The sequence below is a fragment of the Typopeltis vanoorti genome, chromosome 19 (assembly GCF_054136105.1).
Source record: "Typopeltis vanoorti isolate ZY-2024b chromosome 19, IOZ_Tvanoo_1.0, whole genome shotgun sequence".
Lineage (NCBI taxonomy): Eukaryota > Metazoa > Arthropoda > Arachnida > Uropygi > Thelyphonidae > Typopeltis > Typopeltis vanoorti.
Genome location: NC_143567.1, coordinates 96,638,379 through 96,664,497, shown reverse-complemented (window position 1 = coordinate 96,664,497; position 26,119 = coordinate 96,638,379). Strand labels below are relative to the sequence as shown.

Genomic DNA, 26,119 nt, shown 5'->3' with positions numbered 1-26,119 from the left:
AGTAAAAGAAATTAGACTATTTTAAGCCTAAAGTTCTATGAGGGGTGGGTGTCCTTTATGGCTACTATTGGGCATTAGGCCCAAGAATTAATGTGATCAATGTGGCCAGTAGGAGGAGGAGAAATGACAGGAATAGAGATGGAAGGATATGATGTATTTTGTGAAGATAGAAAGGGTAAAAAGGGAAGCTTAGTGCTATTGTTGATAGAAAAAGAGTTATGTCCATACAAGATAGAGATGCAAGGGGAGGGGTACTAGTGGTAGTGGTTTTGAGGCCGTATGGTGTGAGACAGAGGTGAATAGAATAAAATACTTTGTTGGATGTTGCTATAGACCTGGTAATGTGGATGATAGTGACTAGAAAATGTATAAGCAAATTAGTCAAGCAAATGGGGAAAAGGGTGATCAATATGGATTGACACCCCCCACCCCTTTTAATTTTTTTAAGATAATATAGATTGGGATGACGAGATAGCACCAGAAGTATAGAAAATGAGTTTCTCGAGTTTTTAAGGGACAACTACCTCATGCAGTATGCAACAGACAGCACATGAGGATTTGAGGATCTTGGATTTTATCCTCTCATCAGAGGATGTCATTATAAATGAGATGTCAAATCTTCCTCCAGTTGGTGAGAATGACCATGAAGTGATTACCTGGGTGGTTGCCAACCATGTGAGGATTTCTGTGGAGAAAGGGTGTATGTAGAATTACAAGGCTGGTGATTATGAGAAGCTCAGTAGACAACTTAGAGCTGTAGCAGGAATGAAGAGTTGAGTGGCAACATCAATGCTATTTGGTGATATTCAAGAACTGTATAGTAGAAGCAATGTCTAAATGTATTCCAAAGGTTAGAAAATTAAATTAGGTAGGTTGAAATGAACAGATTAAGCATGAATGAGATGAATGAACAGATTAAGCATGCAATAACAAGAAAGAAGGCATTATGGAGGCAGCATAAGAGAAATGGTAATAATGAATTCCATGAGGAATACAAAGAACAGCAGGGAGAGTGACTTGGTGAGGGTAGCAAAAGTTCAGTATGAGCAGCAGTTAGCTAATGAAGCCAAAAAAAAATCTTATGGCGTTCTTTCTCGATATGTAGCCAGCAAAAAAAAAAAAAAAAAGAGAGAGAATAATTGTCAGGATGGCATTGATCGGAGAAATGGTATAAGGATAACTGCTACGGAAGATTATAGTACAGATATTTAATGAGCAGTTCATAAAGGCCTTTCATCCTTGTGAATATGACAGCATGGAGAGTTTGAGAGCAGTGGAGGAGGAGGAGAGACTATGAGTGATGGAGAGGTATATGGTTGATTAAGCAAACTTGGTATTAAAGACTGGGACTTAATGATATATATATATATCCATGTATTTTCAATGAATGTGCCAGGGAGTTAACATCTGCCATTTCTTTAATACATTTCTTACATTGGGTCAAGTTCCAAAGGTGTAGAAGGAAGGCAAGATTGTACCGCTTCATAAAGGAGGTGACAGAATTCAAACATCAAATTATAGGCAAATCTGTGTGTGTCAGGTGTTGTGGTTAAAGTGTTGGAAAGGCTAGTGAGAATCAGGATCCCTGAATTGGGTTGATAATAATGGTATTATCTTTGATGGACTGCACGGATTTGCTAAAGTGAGGTCATGTTTTTGTAATCTACTTATTACAGTAAGGTAACAGCATCATTGGATGTGGGAGATGGATAGACAATAGTACACTTAGATTTTGTAAATGCTTTTAATAGATTACCACTTGATAAAGTTGGTAGTCAAAGTAGAGCGGATGGGGTTGGATATTAGACTAGTGCATTGCATTGGAGATTGGCTGTCAGATAGTTATCAACAAGTTGTGTATAGGGAGCAATATCCCAGAAGAGGAAAGCTACTAGTGGTTTGCCTCAGGGGGTTTGTTTTAGGGCCATTAACATAACCTGTATGTTAATGATATTTGGGGAGATTTGAATGTGGATATACAGTTGTTTGCAGATGCTGCAAAGTTGGGACAAACTATGAGGAGTAGATCACATGTTTTGTGGCCTTATAAGAAAACTTAAATAGACTTGAATGAGTGAATAGGCATGGGAGTGCAAAGGAATACAAAGCTGATACCTGTTTAATGTTGCACAATGTAAGGTTTTAAAATTTGGAAAACAAAGATGAGATGTAGAATTTACTCTTAGTGAAGGAAATAAGGTATCTTGGGGTGATAGTGTATAAGGATCTATATTTAGAGGATATATTGCCAAAATTGTGTGGACACACAACGAATTCTTGCAACGATGCAGACACTGACTTGTAAGAAGTTCTGCTTTCATTATAAGGCTCTGATTAATGCCATATACGAACTGCGAAGTTGTTTCTGATCTCTGGAATGTTGAATATGAAGGAAGGTTGAGATGATGCAATATGCAGAGTCGATTGGGGGTCGATAGAAAAATATAAGACATCATTGTATGGGTAATATTTAATTCTGTTAACTTGAATTATCTCCATCCTGAATGACAATGCAATTAAGAGTGAATCGTGGGAACAGCGAAATGAATAGGACCTGTAAGATGGAGCAAAGTCATGAAAATAGTTACGGAGGCCAATCAAGTAGGCCAAAATGACTTATTTACCAACGAGCGTCTTTTTTTTTTGCTTATCCTGTTATAATTATGTAATAGTAAAATAGAGGGAGTCTCGATAAAAAGTCAAGAAACTCTTGAAGGGGTCGACAGTCAAAGAAGTTTGGTGACACCTGGTCTAGTGGATTGGAGGAAGAGGGGGTGATATGATAGAAGTTGTAGAATTAGTATTGAAGAGGTTTTTCATAAAATGGTTTGATATAGGGAGAATACCTGTGGGAGACCGGACTCCTACCAGGTGCATCCCTCGGGTGGCGGATGAGGGAAACCCCAACGGGTTACTCCGAATAAAGAATAAGGAGTCGTGGACCAACATATGCAGCAGAGGAGTGGCAAACTGGCTGCATTATTCTGCCATTCAACCCTGTGAATCAGGAGTCTCCACTGTGTCAAGAGAATGTTACTGAGTCCGAGGAAACCGACGTGACTGATCCTAGATTACAGGGAGCATCGAGAAGTTTAGTATGTGGTCAGCCAGTATAATTTTGCATCTCTTAACCTTAAATATAAAGGACACTGTTAAAACCTGAGAAAATAAATTTGATGGAAAAAGAACTTGCAAAGATTAAATGGGACATTTTAGGCTTGGCTGAAACCCATTGGACAGGAGAAGGAGTTATAAATCTAAATTCAGGAAAACTATTCTACTTGGGCAGAGAGGACAATATACATAGAGAAGGAGTCACCATTTTAGTGAATAATAGTCTACAAAATGCAGTCATGGCCATAGAACCACATGGCCCAAGAATGATCGCTATCAGATTAAAAGGTAAAGAAAAAAAATATTCGCTTTACAATTATTCAAATCTACGCCCCTGACCAGTCACATGAAGATGAAGAAATCGATACCTTTTATGATAAGTTGCAAGATCTAATAGACAAGACCAATAAGAAAGATATATTAATAATGATGGGAGATTTTAATGCCAAAATTGGGAAGTTCACCCCAGGCAAGGAGGATGTTATGGGCAGGTTCGGAGTTGATAACAGAAATCAAAGAGGTGAAAGAATTTGAGAATTTTGTAAATCAAATAATCTATTTATCTGTAACACCCTTTTTTCCATAGACCTTCCCACAAATACACATGGACCTCACTAGATGGTACAACAAAGAACTGTATTGATTACATTCTAATCAAATGCAATTGGAAATTATCAGTGCAAAATGTTAGAACTTTAAAAACTCCAGACTTCGACACTGACCATGAACTGCTAGCAGCAAAAATTAAACTAAAATTCAAGTATCATAAATCATGAGCTCCTATCAACAAAGTGGACCTGTCAAAACTGAAAGAGAAATCTATGCAAGATAATTTATCAGACGCTAATAGGAAATGAGTTTAGAAGATTATCCTATGACAATATAGAAAATACATGGAATCAAGGTAAAAAAAAAATTGTTACAAGTACTGCAAGAAACATACTTGGTACAACAACCCCTGAAATTCTAAATACTTTAGAAGAAAAAAGAACAGCAAAGCATATATTAAATATAAAAAATACAGAAGAAAATAAACAACATAAGAATCTTAAAAACAAAATCGATTAAATGTGCATATCTGCTAAAAATAACTGTTTGGAGGAAAAAGCAAAACTCTGCGAAGAAGCTAATAAAAGAAATGATAATAAAATGGTATACAAAATTATCAAAGAATTAACTAAGATCTATAAAGATAAATCATTAACAATGAAAGATAAAAACAATCTAGAAACTGGGTCAAATACAAAATATTGAAATAATTTGGAAGGACTACTATCAAACATTATTTCAAAAAGAACAGGAGGAGGAAAGTATAACAGAAAAGATGATATATGAAAAGGCACCGCCCATAACCTCAGCAGAAATTATAAATGCAATAAACCAAATGAAACTTTCAAAAGCTACGGGTAAAGATGAAATATCTATACATATATGGCGGCAAGGAAGCCATTAATTTCTTAATGAATTTATTTAATCAAATTCTTTATACTGGAGTAATTCCAACTGACTGGAAAACAGGAATTATTATACCAATTCACAAAAAAGGAGACAAAAGAATATGTGAAAATTACGGACCCATAACACTCTTAAGCATAGTTATAAACTATTCATTCGAATTATACAAAAGAGAACACAGGTGCTTACAGAAAAAATCATAGAGGAAAACCAAGCAGGATTCAGTCCACATAGATCCACTATAGACCATATCTTCACCATTAATAATATAGCAGAAAAATATTGGGAATACAACCTGCCCATATACTGTTGTTTTATAGATTTTAAGCAAGCCTTTGATTCAGTTAATAGAAACAAATTGATTACTATCCTAAAAAATGTAAAAATGGATTTTGATATTTTAACATTTATTACAAATTATTATGGAGTCACCAAAGCTTTTGTTAAAACAAACAACATTAAAACTGAGAATTTCAGAGTCGGTGTAATGCAGGGATGCCCTCTCTCACCTCAACTCTTTATCATCTTCCTAGAAGAAGTCTGTAAAACCATAGCCGATGAACCAGGTGTAAAAATCAATGGTACCAACATTAATCACATAAAATATGCAGATGATATCATTATTTTAGCAGATTCTAAACCACAGCTAGAAAAAACTATTAATATTTTAAATGACTCTTGTAAAACTTGTGGTATGAAAATAAATCTTCATAAAACAAAAATAATGAAGATAGGTAGAGAAGAAGAAAATATTTCTATAAATCTTGAAAATCACCTGCTGGAACAAGTTAATAAATATGTTTATCTTGGCAGTCTTATATCTAGTAACCTCAACAATATGGAAACAGTAAAACACAGGCTTAACCTAGGTTGGACCAACATGAATAAACTAAACAAAATATGGAAAAATAAAAAAATCCCAATGAGTCTAAAATTAAAATTATATAAAACAATTATTATCCCAATGGCTACTTATGCTTCAGAAGCCTGGAGATTAACTCAACAACCAATCAAGAAACTTCAAGCATTTGAAATGAAATGCCTCAGAAAAATTAATAACACCTGCTGGATGCAACACAAGACTAATGATCAAGTCAGAACAGATTTAGACTCCCCAGATAATATAATAGACTCAATCATTAAGCATCAACTGAGATGGTTTGGTCATATTCAGAGAATGGCCCCCCTCATAGACTCCCATATTTAGCTCTGAATGGATATATCGGAAGAAAAAGACCTAGAGGCAGACCAAGAAGTACTTGGATAAAGTTGCTGAAAGAACATTCACATCTACCCAGCTATAGAGTCATGATTGAGATGGCTAAAGATTGCGATAAGTGGAGAACCTTTCTTCTTAGTGGACTCGACCGGTTACTAATCGGATGAGATGAAATGATAGGGAGAATTAGAGTTCTTTCCTGGAAGCTGTATAAGTAAGGTGGGAGCAGGGGGATTGAGAAGTAGGTTTTATGCATTGAGAGAGTTGTGAATAATTGGAATGCATTGTCTGAGAGTGTGATGTCTGCAAAGAATTTGAATGTGTTTAAGGTATGGCATGATGAGCTGTGTGTATGACAAACAGCACCTCCTAGATGTATCTTTGACTCCATGGAGATCTTATGATGATAATAGCTTTTCAGTTTTACTCAAGTGGTTTCCATTCCAAAAATTTAGTTCACCTTGGAATTGGAGAATGAAGATAAGTTGTTTTCTTGATGTCCTGATGTCAAAAACACCTGAGAACAGATTGCCATTAAACATTTATTGAAAGATTGTTCACACTAGAAAAGATCACCATTCCTAATCTTTTTGTTATGACAAAAATCTGCACCTCAAACATGCCTCCTGCATCTTAAAGACGAGGATAAAAAAAAAAATTAGGTTGGTACTTCTCCCATGAGTATCCAAGGACAACTATTCAAAAAATACAGTTTTTTTAATTCTCCTCCATGGTCAAATTTTTATAATGTTCATTATAGAAATTCCATTTCAATCCCTTACATCAGTAATTTCTCTATTGAAATACCTAAACTCCTTAAACATCATAATATCAGAATAGCCATTTAGCTTATTCATATATGCAGTCTTCTTCATTCTCCAAAGATCAGTAACTCCTCCTACAAATATTTAGGGGTCCAGAATTCCTTGTTATTGTGGTCTTTCCTATGTAGATCAGACTTGCAGAAGTTTCAATGTACCGTATTTATACTGTCAAATGCCTTTTCAAAATCAATAAAGCCTAAGTATAGACTGTTTTGCCATTCTATTGATTGTTCTGTTATTATTCTTAGGGTTATTATTTGGTCTATACAGGATCTGTTAGGTCTGAAGCTATCTGTTCTTTCTTCAACCTGTCTTCAGTTTTGTATTTCATTCTTTCCAGAATTATTCTAGTAAAGATCTTACTTGACTGTGCTTAGCAGCAAAATTCCTCTCCAATTTTTACATTCCATAGTATCACCTTTTTTTGGTACTTTGACCAGTACAGGTAACCCTCGTATAACGCAGTACTTATACAATGCGGTTTCGATATAACACGGTCTACAAGTTGTAACTCTTGTTGAACGCAGTACGTATACAATGCAGTTTCAATATAAGATGGTCTACAAACTGTAGTAACTCTTTATCTTTTCATATATTTTTCAACGTGCGACTTAAAAATCAAATTTTATCTTCATTAAATTTCTGTCTGCCCATATCGCGGATGTAGTTATAAGTAGCGAATTTATATTAGGGGAAATACCCTTTAGCACGCATGTATGTCAATTGTTTGCCATGTAAAGTTTATTGTTGAAAACATTTTCTGCCAGGAGAGCGCATTAAAAACCATAAGTGTGTTAATCTCAAGCTGAGCACTTTATTTTTTGGTGAGTTACATACAAGATGTAATGTTTTTTTTTTTGTGTAAAAAAAATTCTTTATAGTAATGGCCACTTAGAGTGCTTTTGCGATATACGCTTTGGTTAATCCACCCACTGTAAATTGCCAATGTAACAATTGAAGAAGACTGAAGATACATTCGGTTTCGATCAGCACATGAGACTCAACCTTTGCGAACTTCTTCATAAGTGCTCCAATCTCTTCAATAGTGAATTAATTGATGGGGAAATACATTTAAATGAGGAGGAACTAGTACAATTAATAGATGACGTCAAACCAAATGACGGGGAAAGTTCTGCTGAAGATTCTGATTGTGATGAATCCGTTAAAGAAATTAGCAGGATTGGACTTGGCAAGAAAATTATTTTATGGATAATGATCTCTCAACGGAGCACTCCAGAAAATTCACAAGACATTTGGATATTTGTTTAGCTCCATATTATGAACTTAACAAAAAATTGCAGCATAGTGGTAAGCAAGGTCTTATTACTATTCTTGATAACTAAACCAGCCAAAGTAGACAATGAGAATTGTATAAATGATGTCCAAGAAATTTCAAGTGATGATAACATCCAGCCACTTGTAATTAAAGAACATCTACGAAATGTTCGTTTTGAAGACAGTGATGACGATTAAATTATGCACTTTATCTTATTTTGCCTAAAACATTTATGCATTATGTGCAATGAAGTTTACTATGTATTTGCTTTATATGTATTTGTTTCATTGTTTATATGTTTTCTTAACTTACATGAATTACTTGAATTAAATAAAAATATATTTTGTTAGATATGTCATTGTTTATATAATCTTAAAAAAAAAAAAAAACAACTAACCCTACTTTTTTCGATGTGATCTGAGTCTCACTTAATGCGATTTTTATAACGCAGCATTTTTGTGGAACCTAACATCCGTGTTATACGAGGGTTACCTGTGTTCCTATATCCCAATCCCTTGGCCATTTTTTTCTTTTTCCCATAAATATGGGAAATTTTTTTTCTTTTTTTCTTTTTCCTATATTTATAGGAAAAAGAAAAATGGCCAAGGGATTGGGATATATGAATACAGGTAACACTCGTATAACACGGATATTAGGTTCCACAAAAATGCTGCATTATATAAATCTCTGTTGACAATTAAAGGACTCCCCAGAATGTTGAAAGTAGACTCCCCAGAATGTTGTCTATTCCTGCTGCCTTATCATTTTTTAGATTTATTATTATTATTATTACATAACACCTCCACGGAGTCCAAAGACTCATCAAGGGAGGGTACCTACTCTACAACTCTCTGTCTCCACCAACTGCAATCACCTTCATCATCTACACCAACGTCATCTACCGCCGACTACCACCACTGGTATTTTCTCAGACAATCAGAAACATCCATGCTCAACGCGGGATTCGAACCTGCAGCCGTTCGGCTGGAGAGCTACACTAACCACTCAGCCAACCAGGCAGGCTCTTGTTATATCTGTTCTCCTACACTTATATCTAGTGTCTCCATTTCAATATTCTTTGGTAATATATCTTCTTGTGTTGTAGATTTATCACCCAATATTTCCTGAAAATATTCAACTCATCTTTTTTCTATGTCTTTTTCACTAGTAAGTAAAAATCTATATTTAACTTTTATTTTATTTTATTTTTTTTTTTCGGTTTATTCTGCTTCTCCACATAATTCTTTAATATATTTCCTTGCATTCTTTTTCACTTGTTTATTTTTTCTTTATATATTTTATTCCTCTCACTTTTTTCATCTACACTTTGACTTTGCAGTACTTTTTTCTTCATTTCTCTTGTTTCCTCATTTAACTGTATTGTTTCAACTGTTATCCATCATTGTTTCTTTGACCTATTCTATCTCCCAAGTATTTTTTCAGCTGTTTCATTATAAATTTGTTTTATTTCTCTCCACTATAAATCTCTCTCTATGCATGTTACATTTTATTCAATATTTTTGTTTCATGTTTATTTTTAATTGTATATGTGAAGTTTTCTGCATGATCCTTAATTTTTAATTTACTTAGATTATATAGTTTTTTATGATTTCTTGGTTTAAAAATCTTTGCTAGTTTTATTTTATCTTTGATATTATTAATGTGTGATCTGTGTATGCATCTGCTCCTCTTTTTGTTCTTACATCGTGTAAAGAGGATCTCCATTGTTTATTTATTATTATATGGCCTATTTGATTTTTACTATTACCAGTATTACCGGTGATATCCAGGTATATTATTATTATTATTACGGGTATCTCCATGGAGTCAGTAGACCCATCGTGGGAGACCCAAATTAGCAAAACAATATCTATTTTATCTCTTCTTGAATTCATTTACAGATGAAGAACTTGCAACTGAGTCTGGCAACGAATTCCACTCATTCACCACCCTCCAGATGAAAAACCTTGCTCTTGCACCCTTGTTAACCACACTTTTCTTTAATTTCCAGGGATGATCTCTTGTTGTTCCATCCTTATCACATAGCTGAAACATTTCCCCTGCATCAATTTTATTAAAACCTTTTAGTAATTTACATGTGTCTGTCATATCTCCTCTTCTCTGCCTATCCACCAACCTCTACAATCCACAAGCTCTCAATTTATCAATGTAGGGAGCATTTTTTTACATCACTCACCAACCTAGTCACTCTCCCCTGAACCCTCTCCACAACTTCCTCATCTCCAAGGAATCCAGATGACCAGACCTGAGCACAGTAATCCAAATTCGGAAGTATCAAAGCTTTATAAAGGGGAATAATAACCTATTTATCTCTGGATGTTACTGTGTTCCTCAATAACCACGTAATCCTATGTGTAATCTTGGACACCTTAGCAATGTGTCCCCTGCACTTCATCTCCCTATCCACCAACATCCCTAAGTCCCTAGCTTCATCAATCTCTTGGAGTACCATTCCATCAATGTAGTACACAGCCGGTAATCTTTTAATCCCAAAATGCATAACTTTACACTTTTCCACATTGAACTGACATCCATTTCCTTTTGCCCATTATACCAGCTTATTTAAATCATCCTGTAAACTCTCAACATCGGCTTGATTTTTTATTGCGCTACCCAACTTTGCATCATCAGCAAACAACTGAATATCTCCCTGTAAGCCATTTTCTATATTATATATGTACAAATTAAACAACAATGGCCCAAGCACAGAGCACTGAGGTACACCACTGGTCACCTGCCTCATCCTGGACTCTGCTCCTCCATACACCACCTTCTGGTATCTCTCCCTGAGCCATTCTCCTATCCATATCACCAGTTTAGTATCCATCCCCATTTGCTCCAATTTGCACAACAGTATTCCATTGGTTATCCTGTCAAAAGCCTTAGCAAAATCCAGAAGTGCCACTGTGTAGCCATTTCCTTTGTCCAACTCAGATCTCATTCTATTATAAAAAGTTAATAGATTGCTAAGGCAGGATGTACCTTTAACAAAACCATGTTGACCCCTATAGAGTATCGTATCCTGATCCACCCATTCTTGAATTTTGTCTTTGACCAACTTTTCCAGTACTTTTACCACCACTCCCAAGATGGTGATTGGTCTGTAATTAACTACCAGTTTTAGAGCCACCTTTAAGCAAAGGAACTACTTTGCCTTCCTTCCATCCCCTAGGGACCATACCACAGTTGAAACTTAAGTTAAATAACCAAGTAAGAGGTGTTGACAATTCCTTTGAACATTCACGCAACACCCTAGCTGATATTCCATCTAAACCTACAGTAGTGTTTGCATTTAAATTTTGCAATATATTAAATACCTCTGATTTCTCAATTTCAATTCTCACATTAGTTATTGCTACAGGTACAGAGATATCCTCACTTGGGTGAAAGACTTTTGAAAAGTGATCACTCAATAACTCGACTATTACATCTGAATTTATCACCTCAATACCATCTGCACCCACTAAAATTATCCTTCCGAAGTCATTCTTCCTTTTACTTGCCACATAGTGGAAGAACTCTTTGGGATTATCCTTGATCTCATTGGCTAAGGTCTTCTCATAATCTGAATTAGCTTTTTTTACTATGCTGGTAACCTTCCTAGCTTGAGCCTTGTACAGCTCAATGGTGTACTGATCGCCTTTCTCCTTGTACAATCTCCATAACATTTTCATTTTTTGTAGATCAAGCTTGATACTACTGCTCATCCATCTAACGCCTACTTTGTTTGTCTTCCTGACCATGGGGACACAATCTGATATTGCTTTCCTCAGATACCCGTTGATTTTATCCCATGCACTGCTAACATCTTTTCCCTGCAATATGTTCTGCCATGGGATGGCTGTAAGCTCACTCCAAAGCTTGTTATAATTGCCTAACCTGTAGTTCCGTATATACCCCTTCTTAACAGAAAAATTCACAGATTTTGCAACCTCCCAAGTCAATACCACATGATCACGCTCACCAATTGGAGGTAACAAGGACACCTTACTAATGCATATATCCTCGGAACCAATGACCAGGTCCAACACTCTCACACCACATGTCCCTTCAGTCATGTGCTATTTCAAGTAATTATTTCTTAGAAGATGTATGAACTCCATTTCCTTTTTGACATGTGATATTTCCTCCTTCCAATTTATCACCATAATTAAAATCCCCCCATAATAATCACTAAACCTGCACTCATTGCACTAATTTGCTGATGCATGAATTCAATATCCCCCCCCGTACCCCCTGACTTATAGCAGTAACCAACTGTATATTTGGTTGCGTTGGTCACTATTTCACACCAGACTTCCTCAAATGAACTCTTATTCACATGTCTATCATCTTGATATACTACTTTCTTTGGCTGCAACTCATCAGCTATCATCAACAGTACTTCTCCTCCTGTTCTATCTTCTCTATCCTCCCTGAAAATACTCTACCCATCACATTCAATTCCAGTGACCACATCTTCTGCTGACAGCCAAGTTTCACTAATGTCTACAACTTTTGGTGAGATTGCACTGACTAATGCCAAAATTTCTTCTCTCTTATTTTGAATGCTTCTTGCATTGATATACAAAAATTGCAGATTCCCTTTAGTTCTTGTACTGGCTTTAGAACTGATATACATGTCACTAATTTCAGTAGTCCCATGCCGATTTTTATTCCCTCCATTTTGCAATTTATTCTGCGAATAAGGACCAACAAATATACAATCACTGCTAAAGTTTCTCTCTCTTACACTCAACCTTTTCAATTTTAGTTTCCCTGCCCAATTACTTCAACTTGTTCAGAAAACAGTAACTTCTTCAGTTGCTTATGACCTTCCATGTTCAGATGCGACCCATCTCTTACATTCTTGCAGTCTTTTTCCTTCAAACACACTCCAGACATCAACAAATTCCAGACCTCTTTTTTTGCACGTTCTTGCAATCATATTCATTATCATCGCTCGTCTACTTAACTCCTAATTATCAAAACGAGGCAGCACACACACACACACACACACACACTATCCTCCCATTGACACTTTTCTTCTTCACAATATCTAACAATGCTCTTAAATCTTTTGCTACCCGATTTATACTACCACTATCATCTTGTTGCATCATGTCCTCTCTTTATTGCTAAAGCCACTCTCTCAATTGTCCCACCAGCCAAGCACTCCTCAGGCATACTGCTCTCCATACCCTTAATCATAGAATCACCATATATTTTACCACTCTTAACTTCATTCACGTCCAGACAAGTGTCACCCATGGCCTCATTTTCTACGCTATTCAGTGCGACTCTCCCAGGTTCATTACTTGATGCTCTTTTACTTACCCCTCACTCTCACGACATCTCATTTCTTCTAGATCTCTTGTGCGGTTGACTTCCAGTACTTCCTTACTGAGCACTTCCAATTCCTTTTGCAGAAGATGTAGGTCACTTTTCATTTTCATGAACTCCTACCGAAGTTCCTCCGCTATGGTCCCAATGTCTGCTCCCATTCCTAAACGCTCCAGCCTATCCCGATACTTCTCACATATGTCAACATTTTCATTCTTCTCATTTAGCCAGACTGTCCACAGATCCTTCACATTCTTCAGCACATACATGTAGCAGTTTCCGCAATGCATCCATTGTGAAAAATCTAACACTGAGCCAGCCTTTCATGTAGAAGTCCTGTGCGCTGCTGATGTACGCTTCTTGTTGGATGCCACTTTAGACGCTGAAGTTGGGAAACAAACAGCAGCAAAAACACAATATATACAACAGAGTTTCAAACAATAACACCACTGAAGAACACTTGTATCTAACTGTGCACAGCTGCAGCACAATTTGAGAAAAAAAGCCACATTATATTTAAATTTAAAAACACATTTTCTAGCCTAAATGAACATGACTGCCACATTCACCAACGACACTAGTGCCACCCCATATTTATGTATGTCTTTATGTTTAAACAGAGTGCCACATGTTATCAGGTTATTAAAGAGGCAGAAATCTTTTAACATTGTTCTCTTTTGATTTTCAACTTCTAGTCTTTCCTTTCCCATAATTATTTCATATCCACTATTATTTTTGCCCACTTTTGTATTTGCATCTCCCAGAAGCAAAATTATGTTGCTTCTGTTATATCTATCTCTTTCTGTAACAGTTCATAGAAATCTTCTTCCTTTAAATCAGCATTGTTTGTGGGGGCATATATATTTATTATTGTAACATTTTTATATCTTATTTTAAATGTGGCCCTTATCATTCTTTCTGATATTTGTTTCCATTCCAGATGCCTTTTTTGCCTCTTCTGACATCATTATAGCAACGTCTTTACTGTGTTCCTCATCTTCTGAGTTGCCAGAGTATATGATATGTTTGAAGACAATTTAACTTCACCAATTTCGTTCCATCTTGTTTTACTAAGACCCATGATTTGTATGTGGTATCTGTCCATTTCTCTTGCTATTTGATGTATTTACCAGTCTCATGCATTGTTCTGATGTTCAATTTTTGTCACATATTTGGGTGTGAAGATATTCCTTACAGTCTGCCTGTTGGCTTCTCTAAATGAGCTTTCACCAGCATGCATCATCTCCTCTGGATGTTCTACAGCAATATAAATCCAATTTCTTTCATTTCTTGAGGTTTCTGTAGCAATGTTTCTTTTTTCTGTATTGTGGTTGCTAGCCACAAGTACAACCCTCCTCATTTCTCACCTAGGCTTGGGACTGGCATTTTTTTCTAACTATATGAGCAGCTAACTGCTGCTAATACTGAACTTTTGCTACCCTTACCAAGTCACCCTCCTTGCTGTTCTTTGTATTCCTCATGGAATTGATTATAATCAATTATAAGTATAAGAGGAGTGGTAATAATTATTACCACTCCTCTTATACTTTCCTCCATAATGCCTTTTTTCCCTCTGTATTGCATGTTTAATCCATTCATTCATCCATCCATTTCACACCTTCCTTATTTAACCTTTTGACCTTTGGAATAAATTTAGACATTGCTTCTACTATATAGTTCTTGAATATTGTCCAAGCGGCATTGATCTTTCCACCCAACTTCTCATTCCATGCTGCAGCTCCAAGCTGTCTCCTTAGCTATCCATAATCATCAGCCTTCAAGTTCCACATATATCCCTTCCCCTTCTTTAGACAAGTTCTCATGTGACTGGCAGCCACCCAGGTAATGGTCACTCTCACCAACTGGAGGTTTGACATTTTTTTTTAGAATGACATACTTTGATCAAATCCAAGACCCTCCGTCGTGTGCTGTTACATACTAACTGAGGTAGTTGTCCATCAAAAACTCAAGCTCATTTTTTTTACTTCCAGTTAGCTCGTGATTAAAGTCTAAATTGTTATAATTAAAATCACCCGTAATGATCTCCCTTTTCCCATTTGCTTGGCTAATTTGCTTACACATGTCCTGGTCACTACCCTCGACATTACCCGGTCTATAGCAACATCCAACAATGTATTTCATTCTGTTCACCTCTATCTCACAAGTGAGATAGAGGTGAACAGAATGTTGTGAATGTTGGTGAACAGAATGAGTGCTACTGATGATAGTTTTCCATCATCAGTAGCACTCCACCCTCCATTTTTACCCTTTCTATCTTTGCAAAGTACATCATACATACCCTTCCATCAATGACCATTTCATTTGCATTGTTTCTGATTTCTATCATTCCTATACAAATATAGCAGCTCATTCCTAGATGAATGTATGACAAGTTTCACTAATACCACTTATTAGATATGACTTCTCCATACTTTCCTCGAGCCATTTCTTTTTCTCCTTACTCGTCTCAGAACCTTCTTCAAATCCAACTGTTTATTTTACATCCCAGGTCATTCCCTTCCCTTTCTGTCTACACACCCATTCAAATCCTCTTGGAGCATCAACCTTTCTCATACTATATTCCCCTGTCCAACCCAAGTCTACCTGTTTCCCTCTTTGTCTTGCACATTTGTTCTCTCATTCTCTACACTCATGCTACCCACTTATTCATTCATAAGCACCATTTCAATCTCTCTTTCCTCACTCTCCTGCTCTTTCACATCACTTTTTACTTGACTCAGATTCATTCTCTGCACTCATTTCTCTCCCTTCCAGCACCAGCCTCTCCAAATGACTTGCACCAAACTATTCAAATGCAGTCCATCATTCTTATACAGTTCAATTCTTCCTACAAATTCATTCCACGCATTAACTAACTGCACTCCTTTCTCTTCACACGTTTCTGCTAACATATCATTCATAATTATTGCTCTCTACTTCATCTAATTACTGTCATAGTTGGGCAACACACTGACTACCTTTCCCATCATACTGTTATCTTTTATCTTTCTCAACAACCTCCTGATATCCACTCTTACATTCTCCTTGTTCCCAGTCAAGTCATTTGGCCCTACTACCACTACCAACTCCTTTGCTTGCTTAGTCCTCGTATCCAATGCCTCCTTCACTTTCTTTGTCATCAGTTCTGCTCTTAACCTTACCGTTAAGTGTGCTCTGTTTTTCCATGTCATTTTTGCCCACTTTATTGTTAATTTTGCTCATATGACTGGTAGTCTAATACAATCATATTTGTTTAGGTTGGGATAGTTGGTAAGAGCTGCAGCAGATTCGAGGAAAAGCTTCTCGCACATAAATTTGCTTTGGTGGAGTTAGGTGGTTTTTTTTTCCACTAGATCCTGTGTCAGGTATTCACGGCATGGTCTGCTAATCCTGAGTGGCTGTAGTGGTGGAATCAGATGTAATCCTCGTGCTCTGCTATACAGATGGTAGCTGTCCTACTTGTTTGTCCATAATAAGAAAGGTTATAGCTACAGGATAGCTAGTACACCCCAGGTAAATCTAGAGGTTGTAGCTGGTCTTTGGGGAGCAGATAAGGGCTACCAGCTTTTTGTGTAATCTCTTGACCAGTTTATAAGTGGTCAAAAGATTAAAAAAGCACAATTTTGTGACCTTATCTGCTCCCCCCCTCCCCCCCCATAAACACATCTCTAGCTGCTTGACAAAGAAAGATGGATTTTAAAATGTTTGAACACCTTAAGAAACTTTAATATAGCCTATTATATAGTTAATTTCAATAGACTATTAACAAAATAGCCCTGCTGAAATGCATGTGGATACAGTCCAGTCCAAGTATTAGAACATTATCAAAATGACATGAAATGCAATGAATTTGTCAGCTATTGCTGATATCATTAAACAAGAATTAATTAAGGAAATCAAAGACTCAAGTAAAATGTGTCTTCTTCTAGATGCTTCTCCAGATATTTCAAATAAGGTGGAACTTGTCTACCAGTAAATACAGCAATAAAGAATTTTCTCATAATTTAGAATCATTGTGCACAAACAAAACAGTTCTCTTTTAGTTTTGGAATCTGTTTGCTATGATGAGATAAACAACAGTTAGTAGACATTAACAAACATTCTTCAGGTATTCAAATCTAATTTCTGGCTACTTTTAGAATGCTGATTACAAGGATCAGTACGTGTTATAATATGTATACATTAAAATTATTCTGATGAAGAATAAAAGCCTTAATTACAGCATATATGATTGTTTAGAGAGAATTAGATATACTATCGTACTTCTTATTGTGCTATCTTCTATCGAAGGTCAGCAACCATCTTGGCGAACAAACTGCGCTCTTGTGCTAATCTGAGCAGTTGTGCACTGCTCTTTCCTGTCCACGTCTTGATGTTGTCAAACCATGATATTCTTTTTCTTCCTCTAGTTCCTTTGCCACCAATTCTTCCTATCAAAATAGTTTGTAGAAGTTGGTATTTGCTGTTTCTCATCAGGCCAAGATATGTTTTTCGTTTCTTGATTATTTGTACAAAATGTTTAGCTTTGCCAATGGATTTTAAGACATCTTCATTGGTAATTTTTTCTGTCCATGATATCTTTAGCATTCTTCTGTATAGCCACATCTCAAAGGCTTCGATTTTCTTGATGGTTGTCGCCTTCAATGTCCATGTTTCAACTCCATAGAGCAGAATAGACCACACGTAACATTTCAGCATTCGGCATTCATTAAGCCAGCAACCAAGATATTTATATCTTGACACTTGATCAATATTTTTCCCATTGAGTGTCAGTTTCATTGATGAGGCTGGATGTTTGCTGATGATCATGTATTTTGTCTTGTTGATGTTTATATTTATTCCCATTCTTTGGCTTTCTATGTATACTCTGTCAGTAAGTTTTTGGAGATCCATAATATTATCTGCAATTAGCACGGTGTCATCTGCATATCGAAGGTTGTTAATAATCTTTCCATTTATTGTGATTCCCTCTGAACATTCTTCCAATGCTTTTTTAAAGATTACCTCTGCATATATGTTGAACAGGAGCAGTGAGAGCACACATCCTTGTCTCACTCCTCTTTTGATGTTAATATCACTGGTGGTAATGTTGTCTAATTGAACGGTAGCTGACTGATTCCAATACAGATTTGTTATTAGTCTTATGTCTTGTTCGTCTAGCCTTATTTGTTGAAGGACTTCTATTAAGTTAGTGTGTCTGACTTTGTCGAATGCTTTTTCAAAATCTATGAAACACATAAAGACAGATTTCTGTTTTTCTATGCATTTTTGTATCAATATTTGGGTACAGAAAAGGGCCTCTCTAGTACCAAAACCATTCCGAAAGCCGAATTGTGTTTCACTTAGAGTTTCTTCACATTTTCTATAAATACGATTCTGAATTACTTTCAAAAATATTTTTAATGTTTGGCTCATTAGACTAATAAGTCGGAAGTCACCACAGGAATTCGCTTTGGGTTTCTTTGGGACAGTGATAAATGTAGATTTGAGCCAATCTGATGGAAATTCATCACTTTCATATATTTTATTAAATGGTTTTTCAAGAAGTTTGATGTTATCTGGTTCTATTAATTTTAAAAATTCTGTTTGCACACCATCTGGTCCACTGGCTTTTCCTGTTTTACTTGTTCGTATAGCATTCTCTATTTCGCATTTCATGATTGCTGGTCCTTGAATGTTATCTTTTATATTTATAGGTTTCTGTCTAGTATCATTGAAAAGTTCTGTTACATATTTTATCCAAATCTGTGCTTTATTCTCTTCTTCTAGAACTATTTTTCCATTTTCGTCTCTTAGAGACACTATTTGCTTTTTCTTTAGTTTTCCAGAAATTTCATTGATTTTCTTATACAGATTGAAATTATCATGTTTCTTCTGAAGCAGTTCAATTTCAGTACATAAATTTTTCATCCAATTTTCCTTGGCTTCTTTTATTTTTTTCTTGATGATATGTGTTTCTGTATACCTGGCAAGGTCTTTGTTTTTGTACATTCTTCTTGTATCAATAAGAGAAAGAATCTCATCTGTCATGCATTCCTATTGTTTTATATTATTCACATAACCTACTTCTTCAATACTTGTTGTTACGATGGCATTCTTTAAGCTATTCCAAAGAGATTCCACACTTTTATTTTCTTCTATGTTAATCTGTTGTAATCGCAGGTTAAGCTGTGTCTTGGCACTTTTATTTATGTTCGGGTCTTTCAGTTTTTCTACATCAATTTTCTTTTTCTCCTTTTGTGATTTTTTAGCTGATTTTAATCTAAGACGTACTTCTGCAACTATGGGATTGTGGTCTGATGAGATCTGCTCCAGGATAAGTCTTTGCACTCTTTATACTACCGTGGAATCTTTTATTTATCAGTATATAATCAATTTGATTTCTGACAATGTTATGTTGGTTATCTTGAGGCAATTTCCAAGTGTACAGTCTTCTGGGTGGAAGTTTAAACCAGGTATTTGCTATTGTTAGATCTTCTTCCTGACAGAACTGGACTAGGCGATCTCCTCTGTCGTTTCTGGTGCCTAAGCCATGTTCGCCAACAATTTCTCCATCACCCCCTCTTCCCACTTTTGCATTGAAGTCACCCATCACTATGTTTATATCATGTTTCTTTGTTAGGTTTTTAATCTCTTTTAGGTGTTCATAAAACTCTTCAACATCTTCTTCACTTTTGTCAGATGTGGGTGCATAAGCTTCGATGATATTTATGTTAACAGGGTTTCCCTTAAGTTGTAACAGCATTATCCTTTCAGAAAATGGAATCCAAACTATCTTACTCAATCGCCAAAATAATATAGAGATTTCATGAGTAATCAATCAGTCCCTAATCTTGTTAACTGGATAGCCTACCTGCTCTACAACCAATAGGCTTCTGATTAAAATCCCACCATGAGTATATGAATGCTTGTAAATGACTTTCGGGTGGGAGATGAATTTCATAAGTGGGACAGTGGCCTAATATTAGATAACTGCCTTACTTATTAGAGATCTGAAGTGACTTAAAAGAGATTCATGTTTGGTCTTGGAGATTTTTGCATTATGTAAAAAAATAAAATATAAAAATAACCTTAACATACTCACAGGACTAATATACTATGGATTTACAATCTTTTGCAAATGGAGTCACATTAAAAAAAAAAAAAAAAAATTGTGACCAGTGGTGTCACCAAGTTCTGTTCTTGAACTCCTGCTGTTTCTTATTTGTTCGTGATATGTTATTTGGATTGACTAGGTATATTCAGTTTGCTAATGATGCAAAGTTAGGGAAAATTATAAGGAGCACTGTTGATGTTAATTCCCTTTGGGAGTTAGAGATCTAGAGGTGATGGCTTACAGTGGAATGAACTTCGGAGGCTACATTGTAAATGTTGCAATGACTTGCACATCACATTGCTGCTATGATAAGGAGTATGATGACATGTCAGGATAAGGAGATGATTATGACACTGCATAAAGCACTGGTCAGGCCATATTTGGCTGTTCTGCTCAGATTTGGTCACTTTGTTTTCTTTGTTAATTACTAAGATGATATTAGAACTCTGGAAATTGGTGATGGTAAAAGAGGTTAAAAGAATGTAAATTACAGTTAACATGAAGAAAAGAAGTGATATGATAGAGATATTTAAGTTAGTGAGGGAATTTTATCAGATTATTGTAGAGGAGATTAGAAAAAGATAGACGATGAGAGGGAAAGATCAGATGGTGAAGAAAGATGTAACTAGATTTTTTTTCATGAAAAATTTTGGGCGAATGGAACACATTGCCAGAATGTTATACGAATGCAGAGGTGGGGATGTTGAGGATTTTAAGGTTCAGTCTGATAAATGTGTTGTTGGTTAAGTGACCCTCCCATAACAAGTCTGATTCCATGGAGGTTGGTCTGATAATAAGTACAATAACATTTCTATCATTTCTAGGAATCTTCAATTTTTAGATTTTTTTTTTTTAATCACTCTACTTACAAATGATTTGGAAACTATCTCATGTCTGCTATGTAATTTATAAATAATATAATAGTTGAATAATCTGTCAAAGAGCTTTAAACTTACATTGTATTTTTTAAGCCACTTCACATCTCCTTTACATTAAAATTGAAGGAAAAAATAGGTTAAATGAAACAATAACTAATCTCGCATTTCAGTTACTTCAAAACTTCGAAAAGTCATAAAAATGCTAAATACTGCACAAGTATTGTATTCAGTTATTATTTCTTAAATTTCTATATTATTCTATATTGCAGCACATTGTATTGCAAGTGCATGCCAAGTGAAAAGCCAATAAAGCCTTTAGACCATTTTTTCCCCCATATTTATATAACATCTTGTCCTATCCACATTGCAAATGCTCTGTAGTTTTCCAAACTTGTGAATGAGATTCTATTCAACAGAAAGAAACATTTTATGTTTCTATATCCCACGATGGGTCTCTGACTCCATGGCTGTCGGATATTAATAGTAACTAATAATAGCAATAATAACTAAAGGTTAGCTCTCTCTTCAGAGAACAGGTAGAGTTCAAAAAACCAGTTTGAAAAGCTGTCAGGCCAGTGAAACTTAAAAAAAAAAAAATGCACTAATAAATGGCAAATATATGGGCACTTTGGGCAGTGCTCATGTCTTTTTAGCAGTGCAAGCTAAGGCTCCAATTCCATGGATTGTATTCTCATAAGCTCTCAGGTCAATTTTACGACACTTGCATAGTTTCTACAAAGTTTTGAAATAATGTTGGATCTAATATCCACATCATCTGTATAATTTTACATTGCTGAAATGAAGCCTTATGGCTCTTTTTTTAGTAATTATTACTATAGGATTACTAAAGAAAAAGCCATAAGGCTTCATTTTGGCAATGTAATTTTTATTATGTCACCATGCTTGTTAGAATGGTGACATAATAATGCTAGAAGCATTTCATCCAATAAATGTATAGTTTAACATTTTTATTATAACATGGTATACTATCTATCAAGTAGGAATTGGTATGTTATTAAAGTATTTTTAAAAAACTTTCACTGTTCAATTTTATATCATTTTATTAATGTAAATACAGTATAAAACTTTTATATTTAAAATATTTTTGAAGAACAAATATTTAATCTGTTTATTATTATTTCATAGGGTATGCATGAATTGCTGGCACCAATTATCTTTGTTTTGCATTCTGACCAACAAGTTTTTCTACATGCAGCTGAGATCGATTTACTTAAGTAAGTGCCACAGCATCTCATATCACCATTACATTAGAAATAAAAGAAAAACTTTATCCCAGTAAAAGTATCATTATTTTTGTAATTGCATGTACTTGTATTTATTAGAATGAATAGCATATTGTAATATAATGGCTTTAATTTTATAATAATAAAAATAATGTTATAATAATAAAAATAATGCTAAAATGTTTTTCATATTGCAAAAGCAGCAGCTAAAAATGCATTAATCGGATATGCTCTGATATTTTGTCTATAAATCGTATCTTCACACTCTTCATAACTTATTTTAATGGTACTAAAACACCAAACACAAATAAATTATATAAGTATGTTTATTAACTAGCTTATTGTTATATGGTATCTCCATGGAGGCTGAAGACTCATCTTGGAAGACCCAAGCTAACCATTATACACACTAAACCTATCATGTCTCCTTAAACTCATTCACTGTCAGGGAACTTACAACTAATTCTGGCTGTCCGTTTCACTCATTCAGCACTCTTCATGTTAAAAATGTTGTCCACACACACACACACACACACACACACACACACACACACACACACACAGACGTGCGGGCGCGCGCGCACACACATCCCTACTAACCACACTCTTACACAATTTCCACAAATGCCCCTAATTCTTTGATTATTTGTCATATGTTGAAAAATTTCTTTTGCATCAATTTTATAAAGTCCCTTTAATATATTAAAATTTTCTGTCATTTCTGCCTATCAACTAAACTTTGTAACCCACAAAGGTTTTGGATATAAGTGACCAAGATGGTCACTCACCTCTGAATCCTCTCCACTGCTTCCTCATCCCCAAGAAAAACAAACAGGGATCCAGACTTGAGCACAGTAATCTGTGCTCAAGTCTGGATACAAGTGGGCATATTATTATTATTTTCGGGATACTCCAGGGAGTCCTTAGACTCAACGAGGGAGACCCTAAACATCATGTTAACACAACTATATGACATTCTCACAGTATCTATCATATCTTGCTTTGAACTTGCTCACTGTCATAGCACCCACAACAGACTCTGGCAGCTTATTCCACTCATTTACCACTCTAAAAGTAAAGAACCTAGCCCTAACACCACTGCTAACCACACTCTTGCCCAGCTTCCATAGGTGTCCCCTAGTTCTCCCACCACCAGTCCTGATCTCAAAAATATCCTCTGAATTAATCTTATAGAATCCTTTTAGCAATTTGAATGTCTCAATCATATCTCCCCTTTTCCGCCTATCAACCAGTTTCTGCAACCCACAAATCTTCAACCTGTTCTCATATGGTTCATTCCATAGACCTGCTATCATCTTAGTCACTCGCCTCTGGATCCTCTCCGCCTCCTCCCCATCAAGAAGGAACCGAGGTGACCAAATCTGGGCACAGTAGTCAAGATGAGGTCTTATCAAGGCTCGGTACAGAAGTACAATAACTTGCTTGTCTCTGCTCGTTAGGGTATTTTTCAACAACCAAGTGAGTTGACGAGCTGATTTAGCTACTTTCGCAATGTGCCCCCTAAACTTCATCTCCCTATCCATCAACACTCCCAAGTCCCTGGCCTCATCAATCTCTTGGAGTACAGTTTCACCCATGTGGTATACTGCTGCTAATCTTTTCACCCCAAAGTGCATAACCTTACATTTTGTCACATTAAATTGACATCCATTCTCCTTAGCCCAGAACTCCAATCTATCCAAGTCATCCTGCAAGATTTTGACATCTTCTGCATTCACTATCGCCCTACCCAACTTTGCATCATCAGCAAACAAATGAATTGTTCCACTTAGATCCTTCCCTATATCGTTAATGAACAGATTAAACAGCAGTGGTCCAAGAACAGAACCCTGCGGCACCCCACTAGTCACAAGCCGTCTTTTGGACTCCACTCCTGAATAAACCACTCTTTGATATCTCTCCATCAACCACCCACCTATCCATCTCACCAACCCTATATCCATTCCCATATGTTGTAGTTTACGGATTAGAATTCCATGTGGTATCCTGTCAAACACCTTTGCCAGGTCCAGCAGTATCACTGCAAACCCATTTCCCTTATCCAGTTCAGCCGTCACCTTGTTATAAAACTTGAGCAAGTTACTCAGGCATGATCTACCCTTTACAAAGCCATGCTGTCACCTGTACAGTATCTCATTTTCATCAATCCATTCCTGTATTTTTCTCTTGACTACTTTCTCCAAGACCTTGACAACAACTCCTGATATGCTGATCGGTCGGTAATTTGCAACCATAGTCTTCGATCCTCCTTTATGCAGTGAAACTATTTTCCCCTCTTTCCACCCCCTCGGGACTAAACCAGACCCGAGACTCAGATTAAACAACATGGTCAAGGGCACTGATAATTCCTTAGCCGCTTCACACAAGACCTGTGCTGGTATACCATCCAATCCCACAGATGTATTCACATTAAGGTTCTGTAATAGACTATTCACCTCCACTTCATTCATCACAATTCCCGTATAAACTAATGGCTCCATTTTTTCAATGTCACCACCTGGATGATATACTTTTGCAAAGTGCGCTCAGTAACTCCACTATATCGACTGGTTCAGTGACCTCCTTACCATCGTCATTCCTTAAAATCATTTTGCCATGTACAGTTTTTTCCTTGCTTGCAGCATATTGAAAGAACTGTTTGGGATTCTCTTTTGCTTGCATAGCTAGTTTCCTTTCATAATCGGCTTTTGCTGTTTTTACCACACTCGTTACCCTTCTGGCCTGCACTTTATACCGTTCGTGTGCCTACAGGTCACCCCCTTTCTTTAAATTCCCTCCATAGTTGTTTCTTTTTTTGTAGCTCAAGCTTAATGGTGTCATACATACATTTAACCCCTACTTGTTTTACTATTTGGACCCTAGGTATACAATCAGCCATAACCTCCTGTAAATGCTCCTTGACCACTTCCCATGCTCTATCGACGTCCAGCCCTTGCAGTTGTACATGCCATGGCACTGATCCAAGCAATCTCCTAAGCTTGTCATACTTGCTAGCACGGTAATTCCACATATACCCTGTCTTAATCAAAAATTCCACACCTTTAGCCACCTCCCAGGTCAAGACCTTATGATCACTCTCACCAATAGGTGGTAACATGGTCATATCAAGGCCTTATAAAGAGGAATAACAACTTCCATATCTCTACATGTTAATGTGTTCTTCAATAGCCAAGTAATTTTATGAGCTATGTTAGCAACCTTTGCAATATGTCCTCCAAATTGTAATTCTTTGTCTACTGTCATCACCCTTAAATCTATAGCTTCATCTATTTCCTGGAGTACAGTGCCATCAGTGTGACACATGGCTTGTATTCTATTTATCCTGAAATGCACAAATTTACATTTGTCGAAATTAAACTAATACCCATTATCTTTTGCCAATGCTGACAGCCTATTTAAATCATCCTGCAAGCTCTCCACATCACCTTCATTAATATTAATCTACCTAATTTTGCATCATCAGCAAACAACTGAATATTTCCTTTCAGGTTATTTCCCATATCATTTATGTACAAATTAAACAGCAATGGTCCCATCACTAAACCTTGTGGCACATTACCACTCACCTGTTTTTGACTCAATTCTGTCTCTTCCATATATATCACTTTTTGATATCTGTCCAGCAGCCACACTTTTATCCACTTGATCA

At 36.1% G+C, this 26,119-nt stretch overlaps 1 protein-coding gene across 5 annotated transcripts in view; it reads left to right on the top strand.

The window, feature by feature from the left end:
• Positions 1-26,119, top strand: part of TBC1D5 (TBC1 domain family member 5) — a 495,953-nt gene that overhangs the window by 118,497 nt on the left and 351,337 nt on the right. For all 5 annotated transcript variants that reach the window (XM_090408923.1, XM_090408920.1, XM_090408922.1 and 2 more), the window contains exon 9: positions 22,352-22,440. In XM_090408923.1, coding sequence (XP_090265049.1) covers positions 22,352-22,440 — 89 coding nt within the window. The remainder of the gene's footprint in view (positions 1-22,351; positions 22,441-26,119) is intronic.